This window comes from Oncorhynchus tshawytscha, linkage group LG06 (genome assembly GCF_018296145.1).
Source record: "Oncorhynchus tshawytscha isolate Ot180627B linkage group LG06, Otsh_v2.0, whole genome shotgun sequence".
Taxonomy (NCBI): domain Eukaryota; kingdom Metazoa; phylum Chordata; class Actinopteri; order Salmoniformes; family Salmonidae; genus Oncorhynchus; species Oncorhynchus tshawytscha.
In genome coordinates, this window is record NC_056434.1 from 41,854,909 (window position 1) to 41,869,559 (window position 14,651).

Sequence of the window (14,651 nt, forward strand, 5' to 3'; positions counted from 1 at the left end):
TATTTAGATATCTACTCCCACTGTTTGCGATCAACAACAATGCACTCACTTGCTAGTCAAAAGCCCTGAAGTGCCTGGTATGTCATCAGGCAATGTACATAATTTCTGTTATACAACTGTATTAATTACAGCATAGAATTGTAGTCAGTCAGCCAGACATTATTGTATTATCTGGTTTGCATTTGTATGACATCATCAATAAGATGGGAAGGAATGCCGTCATATCAGTGAACCGTTGTCTCTGTATTGTGTTGATAGACAGGAATGCATATCATTTACTGTAGAATCTTGGATGAATAGCTAGTGCATAATAAGGTTTAAAAGTACACAATGACTGTCTATGGGTTGTACTGTAGCAGTTATCTTCCTTCTTATAAGCCTGTTCATAGATTAAGTTGTGATTTTACTCCCCCCTACTGGTCATGATGAGTCCCTGCACTTGTTTACCCCCTGCAGTAACACACTCCTCTCCCAACCCCCAGCCAGTCCTCCATACTGTATCAGAACACATCATGGCCCATATTTAGCTCAATGATGAAGGTCCCTCTCCCTCAGGCTCTTAATGACGGTGGCTGAGACAGTGTTCATTAGGCAGGAATTAGACTGGGACTTGAAACACTCTGAAAAGCCTGGGAGGGATGATTAAGGAATGAATAGCTGCTAGACTCATGAATGACATTTCATGGAGATAAAGGTTTTGTCACAACACTGATATGAGACAGGAAGTGATGTGCAGCTAGCCTGGTCCCACATCTGTTTTGTGCTGTCTTGCCAACTACTATGGTCTTGTAACGACATCAGTTTGGATACTACAACAAGCCAGCCTGCAGTGTTTAGTGCTGATCAGGTTGTGTGATATAACATTATGACTCACACACACACTTTGCTGTCTCCTGCTAGGCTGGCTGGGTGTTATAAATATGCGGATCAGAGCAGTGTCTTTTTAGAGCCCCGGTAGAAATGACGTGTGTGTGCGCGTGTCAAATCAAATCAAATTTTATTTGTAACATACACATGGTTAGCAGATGTTAATGCGAGTGTAGCGAAATGCTTGTGCAATGCATATCTATGTTCAGGAGGGTGTGTTGAGACAGCCAGGTTCAGATGGAGGACAGCTCTAATGCTGAGCCAGCTGTACCTTCTCCCAGGCAGGGGGCCTGCTGTCGCTGGAGGTGCTGATAATGACCCAGCCTGCAGGCCTCTCAGTGCTGCAGCGTAAGCCCTGCCAGCCCTCACTATACCTGGGCTCTGAACAAGCTACTCGGAGCACTTTGGGACTGCCATATAGGTTTACATCTGAACACTAAATTCAGACAGAAGGCTTCAACAACTCTGCCTGGTGTCTCGATCCACTTAGTGACTAAGAGTCAGTGAGGGACTGTAGCTACATTACCACGGCCTGTCTGCAAGACAAGGCAACATTTATAACGTATAACGCCATAGACCTGCCTAGTTTTAAATAAAGGTTAAATAAAATAACCTGACCTCTGTGTCTTTGCACCACCCCTCCCACGGCAGGCACAGAAAGAGGACGGAGCCCCCATCCCGCCGCCCCCCTGTCCGCCCCAGTGACGTCCACTGCATAGTGCACTCCCAGCAGAGCCACGGGGGCCAGGTTCACACCCCTGAGATGGGTTCTCCGGTGCTGGGTCACTCCTTCAGCCCCCGGGATCTGCTGCGGAGCCGCAACCACGGCCAGCTGCCCATGGACAGCCCAGAGCGCCGGCGGCGTACCGGCCACGGCAGCCTGACAAACATCAGCCGCCACGAGTCGCTGAAGAAGATGGAGAGCCCGCCCATCCGACGCTCCACGAGTTCTGGCCAGTACACAGCCGTGTTCCAGGAGCCCCACCCACACCCGCACGGTGGTGGCGGCAAGCCCCTGGACCCGGAGACCATCGCACAGGTCAGCATCAGCAACGAGGGACGAGCACAGCTCACTCCAGCACCACAGCCCTGCACCGCCCTGTAAACCTAGTCAGTGCTAATTCTGTATTCTGCTCCTGAACACCTCTGTCACATCACTCCCAAACACATTCACATTGACAATCTAGTTGTCATGTTATCAAGATGCTCCTATAACAGAGTGACTTACAATAAGTGAAGTCAACAAATGTAGGTGAGACGAGACAACCACATGTCACCATCATTGCAAGTAAAACTTTATTTAAAGAATTGCTGCTAGCAGCAACCGCAGCACTAGTAAGAATATCACAAAAAAATGTGTTTTTGTTGCTTCATATAGCTTCTGGGATATTGACGTAGAGTTAAATCGCTTTTGAGAATCGAGTATCTATTTTTGTAATGTTCCACACCGTCACACAAGCTGCTAATTTGGTCCGAATGCCGCTTGTCAGAACAGAAAATAGAAAGTCATTATTTCAAAGCAGGCATCAGTGTCTGCATGGTGATACTGTGTGTCTTTACAGGCCACAATTACCTTATCAGAGCTCTGATAACAATGCGATGCGTCTTGGCGGTAGCAGTATGCATTGTGGGAAATCATGAGAAGCCATCAGCAGTGTGAAGAGACTTCTAATTAGGAAGCTGATGGTCAAAAAGAGGATGATGTCTCTCTCCATTGGGTTGTCTGTCTCTGTCTAGTAGGGAGATGCTCTGATGAATGTCTTGTCATCTCTGCATCTTGTCTTTGGTATTCGAAGTCGGGCACATGCCCAGGGATTTCAGTCTCAAGCAGCACTCTTGTCCTGACTGAGCTCGCATGCGCAGAGGTCTGAGACACTGCATCTCCGTGCAAGAGGCGTCACTACAGTCCCTGTTTCGATTCCAGGCTGCATCACATCCGGCAGTGATTGGGAGTCCCATAAGGATGTCACTGTATATTTATTAACTTCTCTGTCTTTTCCCTCTCTGTTTACCTACCGCTCGCTCTCCCTTCAGGACATAGAGGAGACAATGAACACGGCGCTGAACGAGCTGCGGGAGCTCGAGAGGCAGAGTTCGGCCAAGCACGCCCCCGACGTGGTGCTGGACACTCTGGAGCAGAGGCAGTCGACCGGGGGCCCCACCCCAGCTAGTTCCAGCGAGTCCCTCAGCCCCCTCCACAACATCCTGCTGAGGGCCCAGACCGGCGAGGCCGGGGGGGCGCCGATGCGCCGCAGCACCAGCTCCTCCAGCGACACCATGAGCACCTTCAAGCCGGTGGTGGTGCCCCGCATGGGGGTGCAGCTCAAGCCGCCCGCTCTGAGACCTAAGCCCCTGGTCCTGCCCAAGACGGGCCCGACCCACCTCCCCGCCGCACCCCCTCCCCAGGACCCCCTGGACAAGTCGTGCACCATGTGAACGCTGAACTCTGGGACGGGAGCAGAGGCCAATGGGAGAAGGGCTCTGAGTCTAGATATAGTAGCAACATGTTATCGATGTCTATAGATTCTAATAATAATTATAACATTGTGAGGACAGTATAAGAACAGTCCATTGCCTGGACATTGATTAAAGAGATCTGAGACATTCAAGTAAGCAAGGATGCTGTATTTGTTTTCTTTGTGAGGTGGATTTGTTTTCTTGCAGTGTCTAGAAGTTAACCACATTTATTGACAATGACAACATAGGGATATTCTCTGGTCTGCTAAACAGACTGAAGTACCACAAAGAAAAGGGCATGTTTCAGTGTGAATATTTTCAACAGACGAATAGTTTGTCAAGATCATATGGAAAATACTGTAGAATCTGCTGAAATGCCTTGCATCGCTAGATAAGTCAACTTTTTCTTCATCATTACTATATACAGTAACAAATCACAAAGGCTTCCTTCCAGGTTACAGAAACTAGAGAACTACAAAAGAATGAACGCTAAAGAAACGAAGTGGTGCACGTTTTGTTTACTACTCAGCCAGGGGAACTATGGGAAATGTAGTCCGTGTCGGCTGCGCTCGACTGGAGTTCGCTTCTCACTTAGATGAAAAATACTTAGGTTTAGAGTACTGATCGTATGGCCTTACTGCCACTCAGAAATATAAGCTGTCAATAGTGTTCAAACCACCAATCGAAAGCTGCTGGTAGTATGGGTGTAGCTAACTAATATTTATAGCTGAGATTGAGACAGAGACTGAAGCAGGGAGTGGAAGAGTCCAGATATGTGTGTGATCATAAGGGTACACTTATATATATATATGTATATATATATATATATATATATATATATATATATATGAATTATGAAAAGTTGTACATGATTCAAGTTGTACATGTTGATTTCACATGGCTTTATTTTAACACAGCAGCATCGTTCTAAACTAGGTCTGGAGGGAGACGAGGATACAACCACTATGTGAAATATGACCCATTATGGAAATTCTGTGAAAATTGTTATATACTCTTAAAGACCTGTGTCGAACCTTCGTTGGCCTTCCGTTTTTAGAATCAAGGAGCCGGTTGAGAATGGTTTGCTGTACTATAGACGCCCCACAATGCATATGACCAATGGTATACACAACACACAAGAGCTTGCTTTACTGTACAACAACACACAATGGCTGGCTTTCTCTGTCCAAATGAATCATAGTTTTAGAGCATGGATGTTACTCCCTCTTTCTCTCCTTGTGCAAGACTCCTGAAACTTGTGGAAAGACTCACGGCAACTCTCCCAACGACGGAGTGCTGCCAGTAGCCATGGACTAACTGACTGTTACTGTAAAATACTACCTTGTTCATCATACTGCTTCTTGTGTTTCTTGTTAATGTCAGTGTGTGAGGAGCTTTCTATCCCAATAGCCCCCTCTGAACATGTAGGCTAATCCTTGTGTTGTGGATAGAGAGATGGGCTGGTCCATTACTCTGTGGGGGAGATGTGACTGATGTTTAGATTCTCCATCAGGAATTAGTCATTACATGTATGCGATAAACCCCCTCTTGAATGATTGATTTGGTCCTGGGGAATACATACTCGCATGTTCACTGAAGACCATGTCACATGATGTGGGTGTATGTGACAACTGACCACCGAGGGAACTGGCCTACTCATACTGGAACTGAATGCCCCCCTGTTTTCCAATTCTGTGACAGTGCCCTCTAGAAGTCTGTCTGTGTAGCTCAAGAAAGAAGACTGATAGGTGCATGTGTGGGGAAGCTTGCATCTGGTTAAAGAGCAAGGACAAACAAAAACAAATTCTCAATAAGCAATGTTTTCCTTGAAATACAAACTGCAACAGGTTTATTTTTGTCTATTGCAAAACATTGATGTATATTAAAAGTTCATATGATCTGAATTCTGGATTTACAACCCTTTTTTTCTGAGTTCTGTAATGTTTATTTGTTTACAATTTTAGTTTTGTTAGAATTGGATAGGATTTTTTGAACAAAGGATGTAGAAATTCAAAAATGTCTTAAGTTGCAGGTGTCCCACCCAAACCCGGATCGTATTCATTCGACACCAAATGGAAGAAAACGGACAAACGGAGGGAGTACCAAGAAGAAACACTCATTTAGTTTTCCGTTTTGCTACAGTGTCTCCTAATGAACATGAGCCTGTTGTATTCTGTGTTTTCTCTCTATGCCAATCATACACAGTAGTGTCCTGCCTGTTGACTAACTTTGTGTCCTTGTACATCTGTAGTATGTACACGTGAAAGTGCCTTTGAAAATGTTTTCGAGGAACTTGAACTATGTTCTGTACTGTTGCATTCTCATTTCAGACCCTGTGTTATACGAGCAGTAGGAAGCGAGATGAATGAATTAATAATGATGATGCCATTTTAGAAAAAGTTATTAATTATTGAATAATAAAGATACTGCTTATACATTGTGACAATGCACTTTTATGTATAGAACTGTATATTTGGCATGAAATATCTTAACTTTTAGAGCTATTTGAGGGTTGTTCCTCAAGGGTTTTTCTTTCTAATAAAGGCAATTGTTCCGTCTGAATTGGTCTTTTGTCCTCTTGTGATTAAATTAGCACTGTGCATGTTGTCAGCAGCACTCTAAACCTCTGGTCATTGTGTTACAGGATATACTTCACTATTTACAACTCATTTTCAAGTTAATGTACATTATATCTTACTCTGAGGAAAATGGGTACAGTTGAAGTCAGAAGTTTACATACACTTAGGTTGGAGTCATTAACTCGTTTTTCAACCACTCCACATATTTCCTGTTAAAAAAAAACTAGTTTTGTCAAGTTGGTTAGGACATGACTGTGTGCATGACACAAATACATTTTCCAACAATTGTTTACAGACAGATTATTTCACTTATAATTCACAGTATCACAATTCCAGTGGGTCGGAAGTAGACACAGTCAACTTAGTGTATGTAAACAGCTTGGAAAATTCCAGATGACGTCATGGCTTTAGAAGCTTCTGATAGGCTAATTGACATAATTTGAGTCAATTGGAGGTTTACCTGTGGATGTATTTCAAGGCCGACCTTCAAACTCAGTGCCTCTTTGCTTGACATCATGGGAAAATCAAAAGAAATCAGCCAAAACCTCAGAAAAAGTCTGGTTCATCCTTGGGAGCAATTTCCAAACACCAGAAGGTACCACGTTCATCTGTACAAACAATAGTACGCAAGTATAAACACCATGGGACCACACAGCTGTCATACCGCTCAGGAAGGAGATGTGTTCTGTCTCCTAGAGATGAACATACTTTGGTGTGAAAAGTGCCAATCAATCCCAGAACAACCGCAAAGGACCCTGGGAAGATGCTGGAGGAAACCGGTACAAAACGATCTATTTTCACAGTAAAACGAGTCATATACTGACATAACCTGAAAGGCCGCTCAACAAGGAAGAAGTCACTGCTCCAAAACTGCCATAATAACGCCAGACTGCGGTTTGAACTGCACATGGGGGAAAAAAATCGTACTTTTTGGAGAAATGTCCTCCGGTCTGATGAAACAAAAATAGATCTGTTTGGCCATAATGACCATTGTTATGTTTGGAGGAAAAAGGGGGAGGCTTGCAACCCGAAGAACACCATCCCAACCGTGAAGCACAGGGGTGGCAGATTCATGTTGTGGGGGTGCATTGCTGAAGGAGGGACAGGTGCACTTCACAAAATAGATGGCATCATGAGGATGGAAAACTATGTGGATATATTGAAGCAACATCTCAAGACATCCGTCAGGAAGTTAAAGCTTGGTCGCAAATGGGTCTTCCAAATGAACAATGACCCCAAGCATACTTCCAAAGTTGTGGCAAAATGGCTTAAGGACAACAAAGTCAAGGTATTGGAGCAGCCATCACAAAGCCCTGACCTCAATCCTATAGAACATTTGTGGGCAGAACTGAAAATGTGTGTGTGAACAAGGAGGCCTACAAACCTGACTCAGTTACACCAGCTCTCAGGAGGAATCGGCCAAAATTCACCCAATTTATTGTGGGAAGCTTGTGGAAGGCTACCTGAAACGTTTGACCCAAGTTAAACAATTTAAAGGCAATGCTACCAAATACTAATTGAGTGTATGTAAACTTCTGACCCACTGGGAACGTGATGAAAGAAATAGAATCTGAAATAAATCATTCTCTCTACTATTATTCTGATATTTCACATTCTTAAAATAAAGTGGTGATCCTAACTGACCTAAGACAGGGAATTTGTACTAGGATTACATTTCAGGAATTGTGAAACTGAGTTTAAATATATTTGGCTAAGGTGTATGTAAACTTCAGACTTCAACTGTATAAGACCTAAGCTGATATGTTTGAAAGTCCATAAGAATAAATCGCACCATTCAATGCACACAAATTATGGGGTTACATATAGTAAATGCAATTCAGTTCCTTATTCTCTAGCGGCTAGTCCATATTTAAGTCTGACGTAGATTTAGTGTTGCTGCTTATAGTGCCTTCAGAAAGTATTCATGCCCCTTGACTTACTCCACATTTTGCTGTGTTACAGCCTGAATTCAAAATGGATTAAATATTTTTTTCTCCACCCCCTACACACGATACCCCATATTGACGAAGTGAAAACATGTTTTACAAATGTTTAGTAATTTATTAGAAATGTCTCATTTACATAAGTATTCACACCCCTGAGTCAATACTTTGTAGAAGCAACTTGACAGGTAACAAAAGTTGCCTGCGGAGGTCTATTGTTCATTGCTATACTGTACTGCCATCGTGTGACCATTAGGTATTATTACATGAATTTATGTATTTCATGTTTTACATAACACAGTGGAATAAAAAGCTGAGGTTATGCTAAATCCTATGTTGGTCATATAAACAGAGGACCTGGTGGTGTGAATTTTCAACAACTACCAAATTGTCCATGTTGAAGAAAGCAGAGGTTTAAAGTGTCGTCACTAGGAGCTGGTCACTAGCTTCCACAGTCATAAACCCCGCCTATTTCTACTTTAAATGTTAAACCTAACCTTAACCTCACTGCTAACCAAAAAGACAGAATTATATTTTTTTCCTTAATTTTTACAATATTATAGAACGTTTTGACGTTATGGCTGTGAAATCCTGTGGAACCAGTTTTAAAGGGCTTTGACTTTGAGTTTCGTTTCTCCGGAAGCGTGACTGACGCCCAATTGCAAATTGGGTGAGGTGAGGATCATATAATATAATTTCCCCGACCTAAACACGATGTCGTCTGTCGTGTCTCGATATGTAACACAAATTCTGTGTGGAAATCAAGGATGCTTGGACTTCAAGCAGCTTGACCGGATCGTTGGTCAAAAGTTCACTGTTGCAGATGACGTCCTACTTGGAATACTTTGTGACAGAGGAAAATATGCCATCAGTAAAGGCGAAGGAAAGGCCTCGCGTCTCGCTATGAGCCAGAACAGTGTTATTGTTGCAAAGACTTCACTGCGAGTCTGTCAAAGCCCTCCTGGCGATTGTCTTCATTGTGAGAACTTACACTTGTGCAGATACTTTGTATGCGGTAACTGCAGGTTCGGGTAGGTGTCATGTTCTGTGAGACTATATAAACATTGTTTTTTATCTCATAGTGGAACTGCAGATGTTTCATATCATAGGTAAATACTGAGGTCAAATTAGTTTTATATTGGATATTCGGTTCTCTCATCAATAGCCATTGAACCAGGCATGCTATGGCTATACAAATGGTATATTCTGTATCGGGTGAATGGAGAACAATCCACTACTTTTATTTTTAATAACAAAAATGGAATTAAAATCTTGAATAGTTCTTAAAACAAAGCGTGCCGTGACTATGAAAATCATGTATTCTGAATCAAGGGAGATGGAGGATGGAGTTTTCTCCATCTTCCCATGATCCAGGATATATAATTTTCATAGTCACGGCATGCTTTATTTAAGAGCTATTGAAGATTGAAATCCAGAAAAGTAAAATCTACATTTCAACAACAAAAAAGGTGAGGATTTTTCTCCATCCCTTGATTCAGAATATATCATTTTCATAGTCACGGCACGATTTGTTTACATGCTATTGACAGAGAGAACTGAATATCCAATATAAAAACATTTTTACCTAAATGGTAAACCGAATTTAGTAATGTCTGTTGATAATTCGGGTGTAGAATCTGCTATTGTTACACTTTGACCACAAACACACCTGTTGTAACTGGCCCTGTGACTCATTTATTTGATATCTCAAGCAATGAGTATCAGATATCATAAGCTTTGATTGAACTAGTTAGTGAATAGATATAACAACAACATATTTTTGCTGAGGAGCCAACAGCATTTGTTGACCTGACTAATGCTTGAAAGTTAGTCCTGTGAATCTTCTGTTGTCTTGGTTTAATTTGCTTTTGTCAATGTACTTACATTGTTCGCATTTCTCTTTAAACTCAAGGAACAAGTGCAAAAATGCCCACAGTCTAGATTCCCCACACAACACAGCTCTTATAAGGAGTGTGGATCACCATGAGCTGGGGGAGGCAGAGCTGTTTCCACTACTGCTGCAGAACGACCCCTACCTGATGCCTGAGGTGGGTGGCTCCCAAAATGACCTCTACCAATTAGTGGATCTAAAAAGATTGGATAGGTTACTATCAATAATATTTAAAAAATATCAATTAGCAATAAGGTAATACTGTAAGGTCACCTCCTTACTCTGTAATAGCTGGAATTTCTGCCATACTGTTTATTAAAGGTCAACTGGCCTTTAGAATCAACTTCTCTGGTTTTAAATGGCCTATATGGCATCGATATGAGTCAAACATGAATTATAGTGTCAAAATTGTGAGTTCATCGCGACTTACTAGCGGGTTGCCATGTGGACATTTTGTTGTCACGTCTGCATGAGTGCAATGCACGCACATTTCGCTCTGCAAATAGGAGTGAAAATGGGCTTCCATAAAGCTGATGCCAACTTCCATGCATTTCAACAATATTGCCAGATGGCCAGGAATGGATTACATATGGCAGTCATTTCTGATAACTGTCGAACCACTGATGTTGGTGAGTATATTAGCTAAGTAAATCGCTGTTATTAGCTAGCTAGTATCTACTTTTGGTTATACATTATTTGATAATGCTAGCGAGCCAGCCTAGCTATGAGATTAAATGGGAATGATACTGTAGCTAGCTACCTTGTTAAACAACAGCTAACTGTAGGCCATTGGCATTCAGGGTCAATACAGGGCAGGCACTCGGAGGCTAGCTAATCATAGGATGTCGCCAGCTTGCTTTCAATAATGATTCAACTTGAACTGGCTAGCTAACATGAACTAACTAACGTTAGCTAGCTATCCAACTGATTTCAACTCGAACAAAGGTACAGTATGATAACTAACCTGAATTTGCTAAGTTAGGTAGCTAGTGTTATATAAGTAATAATATCAAGCATCACTAGCAGACCAACACTCTGGTTAAACCGGATGCCCTCAGATAACTCTGGGCCCAGTGTCCTCAGTCAAGTCTAGAGCCTGTGTGCAATAACATGAGTATCCGAAGGACACACAGCTGCCATCACGCAAATATACTCCCTGTAAAACTACAAAGAGCAGCCTGCAACAATAACGAGCTTAGAAGTGCCAAGCTATCTCACTGACATTGACCCTTTCATGCACTCCTGCATAAACAGGAAACACCTGCGCCTAAAGCAGACACTGCTAGTTCCCCCTATCTTTCGTTCCTAGACACACAAACATCTCATAAAGCACTGTACACTCACACTCTACCCCCCCCTACTGGTCGGGTGCCAAGAGCTAAGGACTTTGCTGTGCACCAATGGGGCCCGCTCTGGCTAGAGCAAGGCCCGCCTCCAACTCTTCAGGACCAGTCAGAAGATCAACACGAGAGACTCCACCTACATTATTCTGTGTATACATTTGCTGTCAACTCTGGCTGAGTAGCCTAATTATTCTGACTCCTCACAGAGTCACATTCCTTAGGTCCGTGCACGATAAACGGCAGGACAAAATATCTTTGACTTAATAAATTGCCTTTTGATACACCTGATTCCACTCTGTCCAGCGTCGTTGTTTTGCATTCCCTCTCCAGTATGTAAACACCAACACTAGCTAGCATTCGGGTGCTTCGTCTGCTAACCGAAAACAACATGCCTGCTCTCATAAACGTTTATCATGTAAAAAATAAATGGCGGGTGGTACTTGTCTACTACAAATACAGCCATGGCTCTGACAGCAAATGGCAAAATATATCAGCAAGCATCAATTCTATAGTTGCAGGCCCTCTTTTAGCATATACAGTACCAGTCAAAAGTTTGGACACACCTACTAATTCAAGGGTGTTTCTTTATTTTTACTATTGTAGAATAACAGTGAAGACATCAAAACTATGAAATAACACACATGGAATAATGTAGTAACCAAAAAATTGTAGCCACCCTTTGCCTTGATGACAGCTTTCCACACTCTTGGCATTCTCTCAACCAGCTCACCTGGAATGCTTTTTCAACAGTCTTGAAGGAGTTCCCACATATGCTAAGCAATTGTTTGTTGCTTTTCCTTCACTCTGCGGTCCAACTCCTTCCAAACCATCTCAATTGGGTTGAGATTGGGTGATTGTGGAGGCCATGTCATCTGATGCAGCACTCCATCACTCCTTCTTGGTCAAATAGTCCATACACAGCCTGCAGGTGTGTTGGGTCATTGTCCTGTTGAAAAACAAGTGATAGTCCCACGAAGCACAAACCAGATGGGATGGCATATTGCTGCAGAATGCTGTGGTAGCCATGCTGGTTAAGTGTGCCTTGAATTTAAATAAATCACAGTGTCACCAGACAGTGTCACCAGCAAAGCACCATCACACCACCTCCTCCATGATTCACGGTGGGAACCACACATGCAGAGATCATCCATTCACCTACTCTGCATCACAAAGACACAGCGGTTGGAACCCAAAATCTCAAATTTGGACTCATCAGACCAAAGGTCAGATTTCCACAGGTCTAATGTTTCTTCTGCATACCAACCCTACCTTTTCAGAACACAATTGATTGGCTCAAATGCATTAAGAAGGAAAGAAATTCCACATATTTACTTTGAACTAGGCACACCTGTTAATTGAAATGCATTCCAGGTGACTACCTCATGATGCTGTTTGAGATAATGCCAAGAGGGTGCAAAGCTGTGAAGGGTGGCTACTTTGAAGAATCTCAAATGTAAAAAATTATATTCATGTTTAACACCTTTTTTGGTTGCTACATGATTCCATATTTGTCATTTCATTGTTTTGATGACTTCACTATTATTCTACAATGCAAAAAAATAAAGAAAACCCCTGGAATGAATAGGTGTGTCCAAACTTTTGACTGGTACTGTACATTACTTCTAAACTAGATTTCTTTTCTCACTATATGTTTGAGTGATGATATTTAATTCACAGGCCACATACAAAACCTGGTGGATTTGTTGTTCAGCAGCATCATGGTCCATCCTGGAATTCACCTAAACACCATTAATAATGTAATCAGTGCTGTGTTGTCCGCTTCCATTGTTCCAATGGACTACTATTGGGCAATGTCCCCCCCAACAAAAAAAAAAAAAAATCCGCACTGAGCAAATTTGTGCAACTTCCGGTGCGCGTTTACTGTGAACACTGTGGTTGTATCCTCTTTTTCAGTTAAAGTTTAACAGTGGCTAAGTAGTCTACTGTGGCAATTTGATCATAATGTAGACCTACCAGAGTGGCCTACCATCAGAAACAATGGAGAAAATGCATCCCATAACATTTTAACATGGAAATAGCTGTCCTATCATTCAATCTACAGTAGCAACCAATGTGTGGTGTTCAATGTAGAGACCTTTGGAAAAACACATGCAGGCTTGACATTAACCTGCTTATCCACTTGTCTTTCAGAGAAGGACATGACTGAAAATGTTGTTTGATGCAAGAAACCACTTTCAAAATAAAGATCATTATTATTGCCATACCATTTATTACAGAGAATCAGAGAAATCATGCTACGTTCTGCCTGTTGGCTACTTAGCATTCAAAAAGTCTCAAAATACAACACTGCCCATTTTAAGACACAAAAAAGCTCTTTACCTGGCTAGCTTTTCAAAGATGGCTAGAAATGCACACATTTTGTGCTCTTGTATGAAGCAATCACTCCCCCATTATTGACTAGAAATGAGCTATAACTGGGCTAATAACTCACCTACTAGTTTAGAATATGAAAAAATGTGCACGTGGCTACATGCAGCTCTCGCTTTCGTCTCAAAACAAGCGCATCTACTCACTACCGCTCCTGCTGTAGCCTAAACACAGTCCAGTTTAAAGTGAATGGCACAGATCCATATATGGCAATGGATATTTACATATAGGCCGACTGCAGCTCTTACTGGTTATGGTGCACCGGTCTGTGCCTGTCAATGCAATAGAATCCTACTCCAATGCACTCTGCCTACAAGAAAATCTCTTTGCATACTATGTTCGTTTTGGTATGTAACATTGAAAGTGATTCGATCACAATTCCCACACTAGAGCGAAACGTAAAACTCTAGAAAGTTGAAGTTCACTCTAGTGCTTCTCTGAGTGGGCTGTTACTTCTTCTGCACAGCAGTCAAGGGAAGCTGCTCGCCTGCGCTTGCAGCTTTGACGGAACATTGCTCCTGGGCCTGAGTGAGTAATGCCAACCAGTCAGTGCCATGTTGGCACGTGTCCCTTGTGAATTAGCCAATCAGAGATCCTAATTCACCGCTATGTTCAACCGTGTGTTTAGTGTTGGCTTCTATGACTGTATGGTGCCTGTCTGTGTGATATAGGAGCTGAAGTCAGGCTCCTTCATGACCAGTATCTATGATGAGTGGCCTGGAGCTGATCTATTCTGCCATGCCCATCAGGCATTGGCAAACACCTCAGAAGGGACAGAAGGTGATTACTAATAAGACAGTACATCACAAGTGTTTAGTAATATCACCTTTTCAATACGTGTCACTCGTCAACTCTTCCTTGTTTTTCTACAGATGGGCAGAATAGATGATTTTTAAATGGAGTCCTTTGACTGAAAGAAAGGTTGATACTGATGACTATTGGGAGAGACCTTGCAAGACTATTAAACAAGACACATCTATTACTTTCTGTCGTCTTTTGTTATTATTGAATCGGATTGTACTGTATGTTCTTCAAACATGTCAGGGAAGTCCTGTCTAAAACGGAACAACATACATGAAGGTATAATATTTGCACACTGTTATATCAGCAGAACTACTTTTAAAGTATAATGTGAAGTATGGCTTATTCATGGAACTGTTAGACTTGAAAGTTATCAAAACAC

At 42.2% G+C, this 14,651-nt stretch overlaps 2 protein-coding genes across 3 annotated transcripts in view; both read left to right on the forward strand.

Moving 5' to 3' along the window:
• srgap1a (SLIT-ROBO Rho GTPase activating protein 1a) overlaps positions 1–5,886 on the forward strand; it is a 164,651-nt gene extending 158,765 nt beyond the window's left edge. For both annotated transcript variants that reach the window (XM_024423866.2, XM_024423867.2), the window contains exons 21-22: positions 1,519–1,906; positions 2,902–5,886. In XM_024423866.2, coding sequence (XP_024279634.1) covers positions 1,519–1,906; positions 2,902–3,303 — 790 coding nt within the window. In that variant the 3' untranslated portion in view covers positions 3,304–5,886. The remainder of the gene's footprint in view (positions 1–1,518; positions 1,907–2,901) is intronic.
• Positions 5,887–8,332: 2,446 nt separating this feature from the next.
• Positions 8,333–14,651, forward strand: part of parp12a (poly (ADP-ribose) polymerase family, member 12a) — a 28,036-nt gene continuing 21,717 nt past the window's right edge. Inside the window, exons 1-2 of the mRNA XM_024423868.1 lie at positions 8,333–8,877; positions 9,759–9,894. Of these exons, the coding sequence (XP_024279636.1) occupies positions 8,561–8,877; positions 9,759–9,894 (453 nt within the window). The 5' untranslated portion in view covers positions 8,333–8,560. The remainder of the gene's footprint in view (positions 8,878–9,758; positions 9,895–14,651) is intronic.